We start from the raw sequence: 21,386 nt of genomic DNA, 5'->3' as shown, positions 1-21,386 counted from the left end.
TGCATTGGCCAAATTGTAATCTGGTGCCAAATTCCTGTTATTTCTCATAACTTAAGTCTGTTCAATTTAAATTTAAATTGCTCGTTTCTGCAATTTACAAGGTCAGTTGCTGAGATGTATAAGCAAATTTAGCGGGATTTCTTTGTTCAAGAGAGGCGGTGCTAAGTGAAATGATCAGAATAAGTGAACAATCATTTGATTTGATTCTTTTTAAGACCATAAATCTGTTTTGCTATATAGAGAACATGAAATAACACAATCTGAAAGGAGTAATGAGATCAGGAGAACAAGCCCCGCAATCCTTCCATTTGATCACATTGTAGTAATCATGCAATTTAGTCCATACGATGTGATTATGTGGCACATTCATTTCACCAACAAAAATAAATCTTACAAAATATTAGCTCATTCCATTTCAACTTATTGCCTAACAGCTCAATATTATAAAAATCATGCAACTCATTTAAGATGTACAACATTAACTTGATCATCGATATACTTAATACAAAAATTTTACCCCAAGAAATAAATAAGGCTGCCATTCGTCTCTGCTTTTGTATAAGAACAATTAGCCGAGAGTGGAAAATTTTGCCCGACTTAGAACCACTTCTGATGTCAGAATAGCAAAAAGCTCCCGGGTGGGCGAATCAAAGTGCCGTTAAACATCATTGCGGACTTGGGTACCATCTTTTAAGATTGCCAATTCTGAAGCCAAGGCAATGTGATCACTACCCCATTTCTATGTACAGAATGAAAAGTAGAAAAAATATTATAAGTCGAGGTATACATTCCAAGCCACAATATGCAAGATCAGGGCAATCAATTAAGTATCTTATTATCGATAAGGGAAGTCCGTCTCAACTATAATCATTTTTGGTCATATGTAAATATAATGTGCTGAAACAGGGCCTATATAAACAGCTATTAGTTCACCACCCACCCAGACAGGCTAAAACTGCTGATACTGAAAGAGCGTGGCTAGTCATAAACTGAACATAATTCATATTGAATCTTAATTCAAGAAGACTTGTAATAAAGGCCATAAATAAACCTATCAACCTGCAAATTTTCACAAAAAACCACAATTTTGTTACCTTTGTTGGAAATCCAGGAGTCCATTCCATGGCATGTTTAGGTATTGGAGCGAGAACTCTGGTTGTCTGCAAACCTTCGGACCGCCTGCACAACAGATCAGGAGAGATGTATATTTCTATCAGCTGCTTTTGCCCAGAGTAACGCATGCAAAAAATGCAAAATCAATTTTGTTGACAGCTACTTTATACTGAAATTTTCATGTCATAACTCGGCAATGAAACTATTGATATGCAAGAATATCACAATAAGATTTTTCAATTGCTATGAATTCGGAATATAATAAGCAAAACAGTGGTTGTAAAACTATAGCACAATCAGCACCTACCAAATGTAGTCAACAGTGCCCAAAAAGCATCTATTATAACTGGTCACCAGCGGCTCTCCATGGGGGTCTCTGGTCCCTGAAGAATCCTGTAGGCATGACAAAAGTGCAAAAACAATAAGTTAATATGAAACAGCAGCAAGTTTAGAAGAAATATGGAAATGCAACGCGTGGGAAGCTTCTATTATATGAAATGCATGAGTCAGCTGATCATATAAAAAAGAATGGACAGAAAATAAAATAAGATATAATTGTGTAAGAATCCTTGTCTGGAATTTACCATAGCTTCAGTATATGTGCTCCTGAGTGGTAAAGGATGCTCCAGGAATGTGCACTCTGAATTTCCTGTTGCTGTCTCTATGTCCATTGGGGTCCAAAATGAGGGGTTATAAGTGGTTCTCTCAGCATTAACATATTCAGAAGCTGAGGTTGAAGACAAGTCACCATCCACTTCATTGCTTTCTGCAAGCAGCAAGTTGGAAGCAGATTCTGATTCCTCAAACTTATATGATTTTTCAATATTTGATTTCATTGATGGACCACGATCAAGACTCGCACCTTCTTCAGTGTTATAAAAGGATGATATGAATGCCGTGTCATCTTCCATATTTTCATTGCCTATGGTTTTATCTACCTCATCAAAGAACAATTTCTCTAGTTTTTCTTCTAGTGGAAAGTCAATGTTGGCGGATTGATGTGATTTATCTACTACTACAGAGGTTGATGAGCTGTTCAATTTGTCATTGGTGAGAAGCTCATCAGACAGTCTTTCTCCACACCCAGTATCAGGTTCTTCAAAAGAATCAGAAACTGAATTCTGGCTGGATAGTGGAGTTGAACAAATTTCTTCATTGAGAATATTTGACGACTCAAGATCTATATTGACCCTGGAAGAATGATCATCTTCCTGGAGAGACGTCGAGGAGCATTCAGACTCCAATTTTCCATTTCCTTCAGGAAAATGTAAGCTGGAAATTTTGCTTGATGATTCTTGCTTTGAAGTAGTGACGGCATCTGATACATGTTCACTTGATGCTCCTTGATTTAAACTTTGGACAGTATCCAATACATGTTCTGTGCATCCCAAACCAATTGTATTAGAATGAATTGCATAAAGAGCTAAGGTCAAAGTTCAGATGTCAATTATCTCATCATTAATGATTTCAGCGGATCATACCTTCACTATAAGTAGGATTTGACTCTTCAATGTTTTCAATTTCACCAAAAGTCTTGCAATGATCAACGGCAGTATCCTGTACATCCCTTATTGCATATGCATCACTCTCCTTATCATGCTGCACATTTGTCAGAGACTTATCAGGCATATTCGAAATAGTGTCAGAAAATTGATTCTCTGAACTGTTACTCTTGGAATCTGGATTCTGCATGTCTGACAAAGAATTATTTTGTTCAATATTAACTTCCTCATCACCCACATTAGATGTGGTCTGAACTGAACCATTAGCAGATCTGTCACAGCATTGTTTTGTAAGATTTAGCATATATTTCTTGTGAAATGCAAGATCAACTTGTTTCATCACAAACACAAAAAAACATAAAAGCCTACCTTGAATTAGGACCATAAAATCTTGATGCACAAATTACAGCAGAAGCTTGTCCTGATACCTTATTCCTATCTATTCCAGACAAATCTAACTGCAAAAATATCAAGATCTCATTTTTGTTGTTTTGGCCATGTCAGTAATCAACACAGGATACAGTAAAGAACTAAAGCATATACCTTCTGTTCTGAGATAAAGTTGTACAAAGGACTCTGAGACAAGATAAAGAATATTAATGTCATAAAACCTGTAACACCATACAAAATGACAATGATAATGAATGAAAAGAGATAAGAGAAAAAATCACCTTAGGGGTGCAATTAAAATCGCCACAGATAACAACAGGAGCATTATTCCAGAGTTCAGAAACAGCTTTAGCCCTATCAATTAGCACTCTAACCTGTTGAAGCATATATAGATGAGAAAGCATACACAAGAGGAATTTAGAATCATATTTTCAACAAAGCAGCAGCTAGCAGAGTCAGCTATGAAGAACTGATATCACAAGTTCAAATAGAGACTGAAACAGAGATAAATGAGATTGGATATACTTTTCAGTGTTCACAGAAGTTCCGCTCACACGACACACATATTCATTGTTTCATTAAATTGCATGTTTAAGGGACCTTAGCTTGCATTGACTGAAGGATAGTTTGATAATGAATAATTGCAAGAGATGCTTACACTAATGGGTCTATAGGTGGTACAAATGAATATAGCTTGAGGCATTATAAAAAACACACAATAAGATTTAAGACATGACAGTCTTAATCTATATGCTGGATGTCCAGAACACTATCACGTAAACGGAGGGCTTCATCAAGATGGGAAAATAGAGACTAATTTTAAGGTATAAAATGGAAAATTAAAGTTAATTGGCTAAAAGTTCAATCCTGAAACTAGCATGGTAAACATTTAGAACTTCAAGGTTTCAGACAATTAAATACAACAGTAGCAACAACTTCTTATCCCATTAGGTAGGATTGGCTACATAGAATAAATGACACTATTGGATATAATAGAAATTAATAAATGAATAAGAGCCTATGCAACAAACAGTAGTTACCTGGCCAAGCTTAATTTCTCCTCTATTAGGATTATAAAGCACATGAGTGTTACAAACCACAACTTTACTTGAACCTTTCGTGCTGTAGAATATTACAAATATGTTATAAACATAAAAAAGAAAAATAAACCTAAAAAAATGAATAATAGCTAAAAATATCAAAAGAAGGAAATCCATAAGGTTATGAATGCCTCTAGTCAAGTGAATAAACTTTGTATTTATCTTGATATATGATTAAGGCTCAAGTCAAATAACCTTCAGTCAACAAATTAAACTACTGTGGTATACTTGTATACGGTATACAAAGGAATCTACAGTGCCATAATTATCATACTTGAATATCTAATACCAACATATTGAACTCCGCTGAGACTTAACTTAACTAGGCTGATGATATTGCCACTTCTATTTTTGATAATGCCACTCCACACATGATTTTTTGAATTGCATGTTTGCATGAATTTGTAAAGAGTGACATTATCAAAATAGGAGAGCAATATCCATTTTCCCTTAACTATTGATTAGTATATATCCAATGAAAAATAGGAGGCTGAAGGCTCTTTCTTCCAGTATAAATAGAACTCGAGATACTTCCACTTACTCAAAAACCAAAAAATATAATAGGAGAAAAGTTCAAAGTCATGTAGCCAAAAAAGGGGGAAATCACCTTGACGGGACAGATCCATTTTGAGTTTTGAACTGTTCAAAGGAGTAGAATACAAATAAGAATTACAAGAAAATTAATAAAGGAGTGAACATTTAAGATAAATAAGGATTCTCAATTTGTTTTAACAGAATTTGAACTAGGCAAAGCAATTACAACTAGAATGCGAATACAATATACCTCTAGCACACATATCTGTGCAACATTATCTCTAAGTCCCAGCTTATTAAACTCAATGCATTCTTCATATAACAAATTGAACCTATAATCAGGATAAATGTGATTATTAATTACTACATGAAGAAAATTACAAATAAAATTGATGGATCCTCTTTCCCACTGCCCAACCCACATACATCAAGGGGCATTAAATAAGTGCAAAATGGACATTGGAATCAGAAGGAACAAGATCAAAACTCCCTAGAAAATAGAACAGAAAATACTCAAAGAATACAATTAATTAAGGTGTACCAGAGATAATGGCTTTAATAAAGTTGTATACTATGAGCCAAATAAGGTTACATAAGTATACCCAATAAAAGAACTGCAAGAGATAATTATGAGTGGCGAAAAATTAACCTAACAAAAAATGAACCATACACAACTTTGGAAAGCAAAAAACAAAATAAGAAGAGCATTATTGCAAAGCAGAGCTGTACAGAACCTTGATGTTCGCCAAAAGATTGCACATCCATCAACTGGATTGCCTGTACGCATCTATAAGGAGACTGAAATGCTGTTAGACTTCTTTATACACAGAATTTTGAAAAAATGGTGTAAAAATCAAAATAAGGATAATTACATGATGATGTTGAAGTTAGTCTACCACGGGTTACTTGGTTACAACTTGTTGATTTTAAAACTATGTTGGACACATTTTAGAATCTTGGTCAATCTATCAATTAAATGATATGAAGCAATGGAACATGGATGCTTATCAAGTGAAGCATACTTCTTTTGGTCTTAACTATCTAAGAACAGAACTTGTACTCTGCATGATCATAGAACCCCATAGGACAAATTTGAGAGTGACCTATTTATAAACAAAATACCACATTATCTATAAAAGTATATAAAAAAAAAAAGAAACCTCAACTAAACCATACAAGCTAATCCTGAAACAGATAAATGCTTATAAGAAATGGTACAAGCTGTATTGAACAGAAAAGTTTTAACAATATGAATGCTTAAGACAAATAGCTTCTAACCGACCTTCCAGCAGCCACTGTAGCCCTTGAGCTTCAACTCCTCGGCCAACTCATCAAATCTGTCAACCTCCTGGAAGTGATAAATATGAAATCAGAAGTTAATACTGTTTCTAAATCTATATCAAGTGCAGGCTTGCAGGACAGAAGGAACAAAAGATCCAAAGACACAAATTCAGTAGTAAGTGAAATTTCAAATCTTGTTTGAATTAGATGTTGAATATATGATGGAATGTTAATCTCAATATCTGCCATCAACAATTATATGAAAACATGTGACTTCCAGGTAAAACATATGTGGTTCATAAAATTGTTACAGAAGAAGAATCAAATCTTACAGAAGAATATGATCACAAAAATGTTATTCAATAAGCAGTAAGCATTGCGGTGTAATAAACAAGTTACAACAGAATGATAACCTGTAAACACATGATATCAGCTGACCACAAACCAAGCTCAAAAATTAGATTCTTCTTTCTCCACTGCCAGTCCAATATGTGTCGTGGTATGTGGAAGTAAAGTTTACTCCGGTGGTCCAAAGCAAGGTAGTCAGCCAATATATTATAGGACACAATTATAAACCGTTCTGTCAAGCATATGGGAGGATTAGAGAAAAGAAAAAAATATGTTATATTAGCCTGATGATATTACAGGAAAAATAAATTGTTATATTATAGGAGCAACGAAGTGCAGGAAAGTAATACTGTCAAATTATAAATTCTCCTCTCATCAAATAACGGTCAAAGCATTGCAAATTTTCATTTTTTGAAAACTTTTTTAAGTTTTATTGTGGCATGCTTTTAGCTCCACCCTAAATCATAACAAAAGATAAAAGTAGTGAACCTTCCAATGCTCGTTCCTTTGTGTTTGATTCAAAACAAAACTTGTTGGTTCAGATAACATTTGCATCTCAAAATCACAAGCTAAAAAGTGCCATGCTTTGAAATTATTGAAGGTTTGATTTCTGAAGAAACAAACTTTTTAACATGCTTGCTTATGCTTCTTTCACAATAACTTCTTACAAAATGAGAGAAAAAAAAAGTTTTCTGCAGATTGACGCAGCATCTCTTTTTAATCTCAATGTAAGTAATTGCATTCTCATTTCTCAAGATTCATATTCGGGTTCTGCAAGCATGAACCACTTCTTCCTAAACCCTAAAATTGAACTTGCAAATAAAGTCACAAAATCACTTCTAGCATAATATTATGAAGTTACCACAATGAGGAGGAGGCGGCGGCGCCGTTGCAAGTTCCCACTCTCGATAGTCCGGGGGCCGTGGGCGGAGATTCTGCAGCGGACGAAACGCTGGCCTGCGGTGATCATACTGCGGAGGCGGTGGCCGAAACTGCGGCGCAGCGTGGCGAAATTGACAGTTTTGAAGCTGAGGCGAAAGAGGAGCCCTATTATAAGACTGATACTGAAGCTGAGGCGGCGGAGGAGCCCTATTATAAGACTGATTCTGAAGCTGCGGCGGCGGAGGAACCCTATGATAAGACTGATTCTGATACTGCTGCTGCTGCTGCTGCGGCGATGGTGTTTGGTTCGAGAATCTTCCTCTCTCCCCTCGCCGGAGTCCCAAATTGGTGTCGCGTACTGACCGGAAGTGATCGTCGCCAGTAACGTTCTGTCCTCTCCCACTGGAGTAGGAGCGCCCGGAGAATCCTCTCCCACGTCCTCGGTACTGCACACACAAAGAGAGAGAGAGTTAGAATTAAAGAGCGCATTGATGTTTTGTTTACTATGTAATCACGAGAGAGAGAGAGAGAGAGAGATTGCACATGGTGGCACGAAGACATAATTAAGGTGGTTGTAGTGCCAGCTGTTGAGGTGGCGTCGGCGGCGGCAACGGCGGCGGCGAGCAGATGGTTCGGCGAAGGAGTGCGTCTCATTGTAGGAGAGAGGAAAAAAAAAAACAGGAGAGTAGAGAAGGGTGCAAGCGGTGTTTGCTAGCTGGAGCCTCGAAACATGCTCAATGGATGACACGTGGCTCCTCAACCAATATTTTTTTAAGTTTAATTACTATATAGGTAAATCTTTCTAGATTTACCAAATTTAAAATTAGATTCTTATAATTTTTTTAATTAAATTTTTATATTATAATTTTTTAATTTAATTTTTATAAGGACAAAACGTTTGAAATAATAGAATATTATGTTAAAAAAAACATTCTCACAATAAAATATTTAATTAAAAACATTTTTATATTTTTAAAATACTAAAAGAATCTTTGACATTTTGTCTTAAAATTAGAGAATTTTAGTCCTAATGTGTTATTTGGATGAATAGAAAATAAATAAAAAAAAATAAAAAAAATTTTTTTATTATAATAATATATTAAAACTAAATTTATATCAATATTCGTTAATAATAATATAACTAAGAATAATATTAAAAATATACAAATATAGCACTTTTTTATTTTTTATTTGTGATGGTAAAAATAATTTTTATATTTTTCTTCGTAACCAAACAAAAAAAAATATTATTTTTCATCCATTTTCTTTTCATTTATTTTTTTTCCACCTATTTTCTATAAAATCAAACATAGTGTATGTTCTTCTTGAAACTCCCATCTAGCCGCATTTTTCCTCCGTCGTGTTCTGGTGTCGTCATCCGTGGCGTGGTTGTTGTCCGTCGCTTGGTCGTCATCCTTCTGCGTCGTCTACGCGTGTTCTACTCTGCTCGTCCCTCATCATTGAACAACAAAGATCTAATCCGCCAGCAACCACTGGAGGCTGGAAATTTTCGAGGAGATGAAGCCTTGTGGTGTTAAGCCAAATGCGATTACTTTCACTACATTGTTGCCTGCACTTTGTGATACGGGAGATGGTGGATAGGTATATTGTTCCCAAGGATAATTTCATCTTCATGAAATTGCTGAGTGGCCAGTGTAAGTGTGGTGACTTAGATGCAACTAGGGATGTGTTGAAAGGGATGATAAGGTTGAGCATTGGAAAAATGGAAAGGAAAACCAGATCTTCTGATTGCATGTGTTAGAGGAGGTTCAAATGCCATGAGATTTTTTCATTAATTTGTCGATGATAAAGATGTTAGACTAATTGGCATGGAAGCTGCTGGATTTGGCTTAGACAGTGACAAGCATATTGCGACATTAACAAAGGGAGAAGTTGGGGTTCTGCATGGAGCTTTGAGTTATCTGCTGCAGGATGATGATGGACAAAATGTTGAGCCTCACTCAATTAGTGCAGGATAATTCATTTGACCCATATTGTGTTAAAAGTTTCCTTGTGTCAACTCAGATTTATGTAATCGCGTCTCAAAAAAATTTTGTGCAACTTAGACTACCTTAGTGTAGGACCTGAATATAGCTTTTTGAAAGATATTAGGCATGCCGAATATTATAGCAACACTGATGAAGAAGCACTATAGAAGGTAACATAGCATGAATTTTTTTGCTTCATCTAACAAATTGTTATACAATTATGTACAAAAAATATTTCTCTTCCTTTTTCTTTTTTGCTTTGGCTTACACTATAATTGTTAGTTCATTAGTTGAACTTATTTCATATGAGAATACTAATTCAATTTTTGATCACTTGTTCCAAATATATATTACTATTATTTTAGTAATCTTAAGTTGTTTATTACTATTATTTGTTCCAGCTATATAATTTGGTCCGTCTTATTTTTCTTTTTTGATTTTAAAGTTGAGAAGTATTACAGGATTATATCTTGATCCTTATCAGTTATTTTTTTTTCTTTTAGAATTCAAGAATTGTTCTTTATTCTGATCCACAATTTATATTTTTTTTTAACTAACCCTGTAGTCTCATGTATCGTAATAAATGACATTACTTCTTTTTATACAAATTTATTATATAAAACTGCAATATTTCTGAAAATATAGAAAAGAAGAGAAATACCAAAGAAATATAAGAATACAAGTAATTACATATTTCACTAATGTATTTTTGACGTTTAACGTTAATAAGAACTAAATTAAAAAAAAAAATTACGGTATAAAAATCCAATTAAAAAGTAAAAAAAATTATAGGAATTTAATTAAAAATTTGATAAAACTATAAAAATCTGCAGAATAAATTTTTTATTTTGTTAAACTACTAATCTATCTATTAAGTATCAGCTAGATTGATAGATTTATTTTATTGGCGTCTTGTTTTTTTTTTAATAATTGTCAAGGAACATTTATAATTTTTTTATTTTTATAATTTTTGATATATATTAACTAAATTTATTATGTAAAAGTTAAAAAATATTAGTAATTTTTAAATTTTTTTTACTGTTGTTTAAAAAAATTGTTAAAATATTATATTATTAAGATTTTATTAAATTTTAGGTGTACTCAATTTAAATTAACTATCATAATTGATATAAACTCATTATTATTACAAAAATGCATATTTTATTTTATAGTAAATAATAAAGAATTTAACACAATATTTTATCTAAAATATATAAAAAAATAAAGATATTTATATCAACTAACCAGATAGATATAACACTAAAAATTCAAAGTTTGATATTTTAGAATAACTAGTAACAAATAAATAATATTAATAACAACAATTAACAATGTTATTCTTATATATATATTCAATTTTTATGAAAAAAAAATCACTAATATTTTTCAGTTTTTACACAATAAATTTAGTTAATATATATAAAAAAATATAAAAAAAAAATCTTAAACGACTCTTGACAATTATTTAAAAGTCAATGAGACTCCCAAAAATTTATGTCAACCTTAAATGACACTTAACGGATAAAGCAACTGATTAATATGTCATGTAAATATGCTCCGTTAACTCAGGAAATAAATCCTTAATAAAGTATTAACCAATCTCACAAAATTAAAAATAAAAAAATATATTTTCTTTTTGTTAAAAGCCTCATTATCCTTAAAAAGAATTATTAAAAATCAAGTTGGGTATTCACTTTTTAAAAAAAAAAATTGACATCATTGTCTTAGATCTTCATCTTAATCTTTATAATTTTCAATTTTGGTTTCAACACTTCAATTTGATTAGTAAATAATACTCTATTAATATAAGTTAAAAATATAGTGTGTCAGATTTTTTTTTGAATAAAAGTAGCTCAACACACTAAGGTAGAGCAAGTAGGAATAAAGAGCACAACAAAACACCAAACACTAAACACAAATAAAAAGGTAAAATCTTTTGTCAATTTGTCATCTCCGATATTGCCATCAACAACCATATGGATCAACACCATACCAATCCCTGTAGCTCAAAAATGACATACTTTTAATGTCTTTAACACCTGTCTCTGAACTCTGAACTACTCTGCTATTCGTTCTAACCAAATGTTCCAAATAACCGTAAAGAAGCCTATCAGTCACTTCTTTTGCTTAGACTTACAACCTGGTACTCCAATCCAACTCTCAAAAGACTCTTTGACAGACCCTGACATGGTCCAAGCTCTATCAGCACATGTCAACCAAGCACAGGACACCTGTCAAGTAAACTCACAGCAAAAAAACAGATGATCCACAAATTTGATATTCTTTTTACACAAAACACAGATATTATCATTACGATGAATAATTCCAAGTCTACTCAATCTCTCTTTCGTGTTAACCCTTTCTACTAAGACGAACCATGCAAAAAGTTTAACTCTTGGAGGAACCAAGCCTCTACATATGGTACTAGTGAAGCTGTAACTTGTGATGTCTTCTGAAAGAGTCTTTTTCTGTCAAATTTACATACGATTGTTAGAGAGGATACAGTTGTATGAAAATTTGACAACCGATAATTTTACAATCCGTAGCCAGTCATGAAGTTGGTTAAGCAACTCTAACTCTCATTGGAATAGTTATCTTCTCCATTCGAAGTTCTATACCCACTCTAACCCATCCCAAAACCCACAGTCTCCTATTACAGATCCTTGTTGGTTTGAAACAGAGAAAAGTCTTCGAAAACTATCTTTTAAAGAGGCACTTTGTAACCAATCATCCTCCAAAAAATGAATACGTCTACCATTTTTCACCTCCATAGGCAAACTACTAATCATCATATCTCTCACCTGTTGCTCCTGAATATTAATCTGACAAATATCTTTCTATGGATTCCCTCTTGACAGTTAAAGTTATTTTGACAACATTAAAGTTAGGTTCAAATGATTACAAGAACATACAACCTTCTTCCATAACGGGCAGTCCTCCTTTGAGAAGCGTCACCATCACTTGAACAGAAGGGACGCATTTGAGTAATGCATCCTCCACCCCCAAACCACCTAGCTTCTTCGGAGCTTGAACCACCTCCCGTTTCACAAGTGGTATACCATTATTCCCATCTTTTTTATTCCACAAAAACCTTTTCTGTAACTCAATTATCCTTTTTACAACCACTTTTGGCATCTTATACAAGCTTAAGTAGTAAACCGGCAAGCTATTAAAAACAGATTTGATGAGAACTAACTTACCAGCTTTGTTGAGAGATTTAGCTTTCCATAAACTCATCTTATTATCTTCCACCTTGTCTATGATCGATTTTCAGGTCTTCACCAACCGAGGATTAGCGCCTAGTGAAATCCCCAAGTACCTGACAGGTAACGTAGTTTCGGTACATCCCAACAAATCACACATATTCTTCACCCATTCCTTCTCACAGTTGACTGAAATCAAGCTTGACTTGTCGAAAGTTAATACTCAAGACAGACATTAACTCAAAATAATGCAGAAGTCTTTTATAATTCATAACTGTCTCTGTTTTCTGAGGGCAAAATAAGATCGTGTTATTTGCGGATTGGAGGTGCGACAACTCTATGTAGTCCCGTCCTACCAGCAGTGGAGAAATACGTCCATTCCTTACCGCCTCACCCACCATTCAGTAGGGGTATTCATGGATCGGATCCGATCCGCACATCCGCAGTATTTATCCGAATCCGATCCGAAAATTGCGGATATAGATCCGATCCGCAAGGCTTTCGGATCGAATCAGATCGGATTCGCACACTAATCGGATCGGATTGCAAATTTTGTGTTGGTATCCGCATATCCGATCCGCATATCCGCGTATCCGCAAAAATAAATAAATAAATAAATAAATATTCTTTTTGTGTTTTATTTCAACTAATAATTAACATATATGTTGTATTATTTTAATTTATTATTTAAGAAAAGTATGTTTAATATTATTTTAAAAGTAAATATATTTAAAAAAATAGAAAAAATGAATTTCATTGATATTTTTTTAAGAAAAATAAGCTTTTAAAAATATTTTTGTGTTTTGCAGATATATCCGATATCCGATCCGCAAATGTGCGGATCGGATGGATCGGATCCAACCTTAAAACCTGCGGATATTGGATCCGATCTGATCCGATGATTTTAGTGTGGATCAGATCGAAATTTTGGCCATATCCAATCTGCGTGCAGCCCTACCATCCTGTGCAAAACGTCAACTACAAGAACAAACAGAAAAGAAGAGAGAGAATCTCCTTATTTGAATCCTCTCTCTATCTTGAACGGCTTAGAGGGTAACCATTAATCAACACCGACATAGACGCTGTGGTCATATATTCCTTCACTCATGTCCTCCATCTAAGACCAAATTTCATCTTTTTTAGTACAATATCTACAAATCTCCATCTCACCCTATCTTATACCTTCTAAAAATCTAAAGAATATTATCTATTTAAATCATTATTGAAGATTTATATTTTATATTATAATCCCGTCATTTATTAGCCACAAACTTAAATTTTACAATTCATTAATCTTTGGCTGATAAACTAGAGAATATCATCAAAAAAATCAAAACAGAATCTAAATCGAACTTAAAAAGGAATATAAACGGCAATAAGCATGGTTTGGTTTTGCCTCACAGAGAGCCTTTTGAGCCCAAATCAGCAACACTAGAAGTGACTTACTTCTTCAATTCTGTCCCCAATTGATTTACAATGCAAGTAAAATTCTAGTAGTGGCAATTTAATTAAGCACTTAGGTAGTTCGGTTTTCAAACTTCGTATCAGAAATTATTGAAAGGCATAACTTTATGGCTAACATTATTTCATTCGGCATCATATTTTAGGACATATGTTAAAATTCTTACTTAAAAGTTTCTCATAAAAAATACAAAATATAAACTTTTAATATATTTATTAAAATAAGAAATTTAAAAATTTCTACTAATTATAATTTTAACCAATGGTGGGTGAAACTTATAAGGAATGGCTCAAGTGTTCAAACAATATTCAAATTAAGAGAGTTTACAATAAATCAATAAATTAAATAAAAACTTAATTACAATAAATTCAACTGCCTTACATCAGCACTAAATATAACTTATATTATTTTCAAGGATCATGGAATTATCATTGCCCCGTGTATTGTTCTTGAAATGCGTTACATTCTGGTACACATGAAACTTTCATTTCCCTTTAAAACCCATGAATTACATGTACATTTGGATTTCATTTCTTGTAAATAATGTTCTAAATAGTTCTCCCTAAAACTATATATATATAAAACCTCACAAAATAGCCTACATCATTCTCATAATTTATAGCCAAATTATTATTATTGTTATGGCTACCAATAATGATAATAATAATATTGTTAGTTATATATGCAAAAGAACTGTGGTTAGCACAAAGCCAATTGAACCGGGAAAATACATGACCTTTTCGGTTCTTGATAGATGCATGGAGAAAAACCACATTAGGATGGTGTACTATTACCAAAGTTCATTAGGGGAGGGAGAATTTGGTAAAATGACAAAGAATTTAAGAGAAACATTGTCAGAGATGCTAAACTATTATCCAATGGTAACTGGAAGGCTAGTGAGGGATAGTGAAGAGAAGTGGAAGGTGAAATGCAATGATGCTGGGGTGAGAGTGGTGGAGGCAAAAGCCAAAGGGAGTGTGGAGGAATGGTTGAAGAATGTAGATAGTGAAAAGGAACACATGCTTGTGTATTGGGAGGACATGTATCATAAGCCTTATTATTGGTCAACTTTTTATGTCCAGGTTAGATTTTTTTTTGGGGCTCTTAAAAAGTGTTATTGATCTAGTAAAATTATACGGATGAATTCTAGTATGAATACGTTATGGTGGATAGGTAATTATATAAGTGTTATTAAAATTAAAGTTGTATTTTTATATATATTTTGATAACATTTTTTTAATTAATATTTTTCTAAAAATGTTGTTTAACAATAAAAATATTATTTTAATTTCAATAATACTTTTTAAAATATTATAGTCATCATAGTCACTATAATACAATATTTGTTTAGATGTCATTATGTTGTTAGAAAATATATTTTTTTAATAATTTTTTTAATGTTTTTTTTTCAAACATAAAATTATTTTTATTTTTATTTTTAAAAATATTGTTTAAAAAAATTGTATAGACCTAACTAAGTTTATAGTCATACTAGAATGATTCAAATTATATATCTAAAAATTGAAAGAGTATAAAGTTTGTTTAAGATATAGGAAACAAGAAATACAGAGATGTGTTATGTTCAGTTATATGGTATGGGATATTAGGTAAATTCATAAGATTTCTAATATCAAGCTTGTTTGGGAAACATGAAAAAGTTTTTTGTTTCTTTCAAAAAACAAGCAGAAAATAATTATATTTGGATAAAACTTTGAAAATATACTATAATCGAAACTAATTAATAATTTTAAGTAAAAAAAAAGCTTATAAACAAAAACAATATGTTGAAGTTTATGATTATAATCAAAATCTTAATATTTTTAAATTGTAATGATTTCACCATTTTAACTCGAAGTATCTTACAAACAATAATTTTATATTATTTTTGTAATTATACTATTTAAAAATAGTTTCTTCTTTTTCTTACATTCTAAACACAATAGGTTATCTTAAACCCACTTTTCAACTAATTAAAATATTGAAACATCCATAAATTGATTGTTTATTTAAAAAGTGATTATACATATAAGAGATATCAAAATAAGTGTAATTTTTTAGTACACTTAGGATGTTACTGATACCTTGTAATAAACTATTTGTTTTTTAATATTCATTTCCATTTATTTATTTATTTTGTCATAAATCTGACTCTCTTTTTGCATTTGTTTCTGTTTTTGAAGATAACTGAATTTGAAGAAGGAGGATTAGCAATTGGCCTAAGTTGTTTTCATCTTCTAGCAGATTACACTAGTGCAACCAACTTCTTGAAGGCTTGGTCTGATATTTCATTAGGCAACAAAATTACTGTTCTTCCATTATTCCATCCTTTACCTTCAACAAGAAAAAGAATTTCCAATCACCACCCATATTTTGAATTAATCAACCACTATAAATCCTCAATTGAGAGACCCATTCCAATAAAAGAAGAAAAGTACACTATTATATCACTGGGCTTCTCACACCAAATGGTTAATGCTTGCATTTCTAAGGCCCAATTTAATGGTCCATCAGGCCCAATAACAATGACTCCTTTTGAAGCACTAGCAGGCCTGTTTTGGGCTTCAATTAGCAACATCAAGGGATTACAAAATGGGCTCATTGACATGTCTATATGTTTAGATGCAAGAAAATTGTTGGGCCTGGACTATGGATTCTTTGGGAACACAATGATATATAATAAGGTCCATGCCAATGGTAATTTAGAAGGTAACATATTTGTACAAGCTACAAGGTATATAAGAGAAGTTGTAGCAAAAATGGACAATGAGGGAATAATGGACCTAATTGAGTGGCTTGAAAAAAATGAGATGAATTCACCAAGAATGATCAACGGTCCTGATTTGATTTGTGTTAGCTTGGAAAATGTAGAGCCTTATTTGAGTGTGTTTGAAGATTGGTTGAAACCACTTAGGGTTTCATGTTACATAGAGCCAGTTTTGGGTGAAGGACAGGTTTTGATCCTCCCAGGAACACCAGAGGAGGGTCCTTTAAGCAGGGTGGTTATGGTGACACTTAAGGAAGATGAGGCAATTAAGCTTTTTGAAGATGATCTCATCTCCCAATTCTCTCCAACTATCTTCATGAAATGTTAATTAAAGAATTATGTTTTACATCCATGCATATATACCACATGTAGTAAGATAAACTTGGAATAATTCTAGTCCTTAAAATTGTGATTATTAATTAAAATCTATGAAATATTTACATTTTGTGAAACTGTACTATTCGATATTTATTTGATATGCATATATTAAATAAGTATTTTTTATATCTAATTGTGTCTTTATAAACAAAAAACTTTTTTGATATGTGTGAATATATCCAAATATAATCACATGTTATTGTGACTAATCTTATTCTTAAGTATCTTAGTCAATATGGTTTAAATGAGTCTAGAAAGAGTACGTATTAATTAATAAATATTAATATGAAAATTTATCTAAAATATTTTACATAATTAAGGGCACATGTTAAAATTTTTATTATTGAAACTTTTAAATTTTTTACTTTAATAAACACACAATAAATAAATTGAAACCTTAAATTTTTATATTTTTTATGTAAAATATCTTATATAATGAGTTTAACATGTGTCTTTCGAACTAAACTTTAATATAAAAAAGATATTAAAAAAGTATTTTGTATTTTAATATCAATAAAAAGTTAAGATATTTTATAATCTATTTAAAAAATATTTATATTTTATATATATGTGATGCGTCGTGTGTTAATGAAAATTTGAAAATTGAAATTTTAAATTCATATATTGAGAAATAATACACTAATAATACTCATCATCCCTTCTATTACTATATCTTTGGTAAGAAAGTAAGAAAAATATGAAATAAAGGAAGAATCTTAAATTGGTTGGGCCCTTGGAGGTACTTTATTAAAAAGTGCTAGGGAATCATTACTTTTTCTTCATTTTTATTTTATATTTGAATTAACACTAATTAATTCTTTATTTTTTCTACTAAAAATATTTACCTCCTAACATTTTTTATATATAATTTGTAATATGATAGTGATTATAGTAGAAAATGTATTCTGAACATAATTTTTTGAATTTTACTCTTAAAATTTTAAGATATGTAATTTGATATTTTAGTAAAGTATTGTTTTTGTCCTTAACGTTTTGGGGTAAGTTTTAAAATTGTCCCTAACATTTGAATCGTCCTACTTAACTCCCTAACGCTTCAAAATTGACTCAATGTTGTCCTGCTGTTAGGAATCTGTTAATAGAATTGACGGCAGGATAAAATTGAGACGATTTTAAAACGTTAAGAACTTAAATAAGACGAACACGGGGACAAAAACGATACATAGAAATAAATTTTAATTTTATCCTTCAATAATATCAATTTTTTACGATACATAGTTATTCAATTATTTTTTAATCACATTTATTTTTTTATAATTTTACTCTTAAAAATTTTTACTCATCATAAAATATTTGTAGAATGACTAGTATATAAACTTGTTGGGAAAAACATGATACATATACAATAAAATAATGTGATTCTAGTTATTTTACAAATATTTCATGATGAGTAAAAATCTTTAAGAATAAAATTATAAAAAAATAAATTTATTTAGAATCAAAGTAATGTGATTAAAAAATAATTAAATAACTATGTCCCGTAAAAGATTGATATTAGTAAAGGATAAAATTAAAATTTATTTCTATGTATCGTTTTCGTCTCCAAAATTTTCGTCCTATTTAAGTCCCTAACGTTTTGAAATCGTTTCAATTTTGTCTCGCCGTCAATTCTGTTAAGAGATTCTTAACAGCATGATAATATTGAGTCAATTTTAAAATGTTAGGGACTTAAATAAAACAATTCAAATGTTAGAAAAAACTTTGAGACTTACCAAAACGTTGGGGACAATGCAAAGACCATACTTTACTCTTGATATTTTAAAGTTGTTAAATAATAGTATAACAAAAATTTTAATATTTTTTTAAAAAAAATTATTAAGATATAAAATGTATCATATGACCCATAGTTTTGCTGTTTAGGGGAGTGAATTGCATGACGATTACATGCATCATTAGTTACGTTGGTGGCAGAACAATATAATGGCAATGCAGGAAAATGAAAAGAAAATTTGAATTTTTTGATAGATCAATATAATTATGCAACGATTTTATAAGATCATCATTACATACAATTTAAACATTTCAACTACATTATTACTAGCTAGACTAATCATTTGATCTAAATATATTAGAAAAAAGTATTAGTCATCAAAAGATATCGATAAACAGTTAATCATCCATCCTATATTATATTTAATCATTCACCTTTCACCTACCCCATTTTTTCAGTTGCAAGTTCATCGAAAATATGGTTGTTGCATCATATAAAATTGTTTCATTAAAAAAAAAAAGCAACTAGCTAAAACGACCAACATTATTAATGAATGTGTGGTTCTTTGTCAAATGAGCATTGACCAAGTCCTCACCCAACATCAATCTACTTTATTAATAATTTAAACGATATTATACCTTTTTTATGTTAAAAAATAATATAGAAAACTAACTTAAGTTAAGATTAGCTTTTTTTAATTATAAAATTAATTTTTGTTATATAATTCTATTTTTTTCAAGGATTTAGAACTTTAAATTTAAAATTCAGAATTTAAAATTAAAAATTTTAAAAAATTAGTTGATATTAACTAAAAAAAAAAACTAATTTTCTAATTAAATTCTACAACAATTTCAAAAAGAAACCCTGAATATTATTACTATATATACTTAACTATAAGTATAATTAACATTATTTGCTTATAAATTATTTGTCAAAGTGATCATATATATGCTGGTTAAAACACTACAACAAAATAATATTTTTGTAACAATTTTTTTTATAAATAATATATTTGGTTGTACACGTTATCCTTATATGAAATCTCATAATACTAATTAACAAGTTTAATTTTAAGTCTTAAGTAGATGTCTTTTGGAATATGTTAACCACAAAGGCAACAAATACCTTACAAAAGAAGGTAAAATGATTATCTCTAAACAAGTTCTCTTTGATGAAACAAGTTTCTTTACAAAGATCTTTTCCGATTTGAAGTGTCTGCTCCTACTAAGAAAAATTTTCCACACATTTATTTAACTTTCTCTATTTTACCTTCAATCTTAAGCAATCTTCAAATCCCAAAATTATTGGTTATAGATAGATTTCTATAAAAGATATCCAAATGATGAGATTATAAATAGAATCTGTTAGATAGTTTCACTTTTCTTGTTATATATAATAACAAGCTCTTGTATGTAACTCTCTTTCACACCTCAACAAGAAGCGTTAAAAGAATCAACGTACGAATCTTTTTTCTTTAGATTCTTTTCAACAACTCAGACCCATAAATATTATTAGTCCTTTCCTTTCAAACACAACTAAATAACTTTTCAAAAAATGAGATGAATTAATGAACCCAAATTTTAAATAACTTCATCAACAATTATATAACTTTTAGTTTATTCATAAGACAGAGCAAAGCTATACGAAAATGGAAAAATATATAGAATCAATTTCAAATCAGCCAAGAATAAAACAATTTAATTAATTATAAATATAGTAATTAATTTTATTTATTTATAATTTAAAATATTGGTTATTAAATGTTTCACCACATTCAAATTAGAAGGAGATACGTTCAGTATCATTACAACATGAATCACGAAAACTGATTCAGTTAGCTTCCATTTCTTTATCCTCCTTTCCTCTTCAAATACCTAAAACATGATAAATTTAAAAATAGATTCAAAACCATCTAATTTACTAAGAAAAAAAATATCCTAATATCTAACATAAACACCATCTACGTAAAAATTACTAATTTTTTGTTGAAACCATTTTAATTCTCTAGCATTATTATACAAAAAATAACAAAATATTTTCAAAACCTTTAAACAAACGGGCCTATGCATGTTCTTCTTGATGTTCGAAAAAGGTTTATGCTATGCTAGAATCATTCATTATTTCTTGTCTTTCCCATCTTTCATGGTGCTTTATAGATGCCGCGTAAGTATGCTTTCACTAATTAGAGATATATTTTTAATTCCATAGGAATAACTTTAATTTTCGGATTGCTTAAGATATATGTAGATTCAACTTTACAGCCATTGGTGGCATCATATATAGATTCCTTGCATTGTTATAGTAATAAATATATAGAAAATTTTTGGGACGAGTTGTTTTAGTATTTTTTATCATTATTTGACTAGCATAAATTTTAAAATGTCTTTAACAAATATATTTTATCAATTTATATATACAAATTTTAAAAAATTATAAATATTATTAATTTATGTGTACAAAATTTTAATAATATAAATGTTAATTATATATTTTTATATAAAAAATATCTATAAATATAAATATAAATTATTATTGAATAAATACTGACTAAAAATAATAATATTTCTTAGCTATATAATATTACTCATAAATTTATTTTAGTCGAGTAGGAATGTCGAATAAACATAATTAAAAAATAAAAATGTTTAGTAACAAAAAAAATCAGCCAAAAACAGTTATAACTTGCCTTATTTAACATTTATTAATTATTGT

At 30.6% G+C, this 21,386-nt stretch overlaps 2 protein-coding genes across 3 annotated transcripts; one reads left to right on the top strand and one right to left on the bottom strand.

Moving 5' to 3' along the window:
- Window positions 1-246: 246 nt before the first annotated feature.
- LOC107495335 (carbon catabolite repressor protein 4 homolog 6) lies at window positions 247-7,852 on the bottom strand. Of its 2 annotated transcripts, XM_016116458.3 has the most exons (17): window positions 7,694-7,852; window positions 7,131-7,596; window positions 6,334-6,500; window positions 5,922-5,987; window positions 5,374-5,426; window positions 4,890-4,971; window positions 4,713-4,744; window positions 4,046-4,127; window positions 3,287-3,379; window positions 3,159-3,191; window positions 2,985-3,073; window positions 2,595-2,887; window positions 1,976-2,491; window positions 1,698-1,879; window positions 1,421-1,506; window positions 1,095-1,179; window positions 247-739 (listed from the first exon to the last, which is right to left on the bottom strand). In XM_016116458.3, exons 1-17 carry the CDS (start codon window positions 7,802-7,804, stop codon window positions 659-661), a joined length of 2,517 nt encoding a protein of 838 aa, XP_015971944.1. In that variant the 5' UTR covers window positions 7,805-7,852; the 3' UTR covers window positions 247-658. The 2 variants fall into 2 exon arrangements, with proteins under 2 accessions (XP_015971944.1, XP_015971943.1); XM_016116457.3 differs by having other exon boundaries at window positions 1,698-2,491; window positions 7,694-7,851.
- A 6,370-nt stretch (window positions 7,853-14,222) lies between these two features.
- Window positions 14,223-16,895, top strand: LOC107495251 (protein ECERIFERUM 26-like). Its single transcript, XM_021126053.2, has 3 exons — window positions 14,223-14,272; window positions 14,480-14,885; window positions 15,984-16,895. The coding sequence occupies exons 1-3, from the start codon at window positions 14,223-14,225 to the stop codon at window positions 16,893-16,895; spliced, it is 1,368 nt and encodes a 455-aa protein (XP_020981712.2).
- The last annotated feature ends 4,491 nt before the right edge of the window (window positions 16,896-21,386 follow it).

Source organism: Arachis duranensis, chromosome 6 (genome assembly GCF_000817695.3).
Source record: "Arachis duranensis cultivar V14167 chromosome 6, aradu.V14167.gnm2.J7QH, whole genome shotgun sequence".
Classification (NCBI taxonomy): domain Eukaryota; kingdom Viridiplantae; phylum Streptophyta; class Magnoliopsida; order Fabales; family Fabaceae; genus Arachis; species Arachis duranensis.
Note: the sequence above shows the minus strand (reverse complement) of the source record. Positions and strands in the feature narration are given on the sequence as shown.

What these genes read in the sequence shown, in the direction of transcription:
- LOC107495335 (XM_016116457.3), bottom strand. Translation starts at nt 7,804, where the DNA reads ATGAGACGCACTCCTTCGCCGAACCATCTGCTCGCCGCCGCCGTTGCC. An exon ending in AATGGATCTGTCCCGTCAAG is followed by an intron (nt 4,128 to 4,712) that starts GTGATTTCCCCC and finishes AATATTCTACAG; the next exon opens with CACGAAAGGTTCAAGTAAAG. An exon ending in GAGAAATTAAGCTTGGCCAG is followed by an intron (nt 3,380 to 4,045) that starts GTAACTACTGTT and finishes ATGCTTCAACAG; the next exon opens with GTTAGAGTGCTAATTGATAG.
- LOC107495251 (XM_021126053.2), top strand. Translation starts at nt 14,223, where the DNA reads ATGGAATTATCATTGCCCCGTGTATTGTTCTTGAAATGCGTTACATTC. An exon ending in TTGAAATGCGTTACATTCTG is followed by an intron (nt 14,273 to 14,479) that starts GTACACATGAAA and finishes TAATATTGTTAG; the next exon opens with TTATATATGCAAAAGAACTG. An exon ending in GGTCAACTTTTTATGTCCAG is followed by an intron (nt 14,886 to 15,983) that starts GTTAGATTTTTT and finishes CTGTTTTTGAAG; the next exon opens with ATAACTGAATTTGAAGAAGG.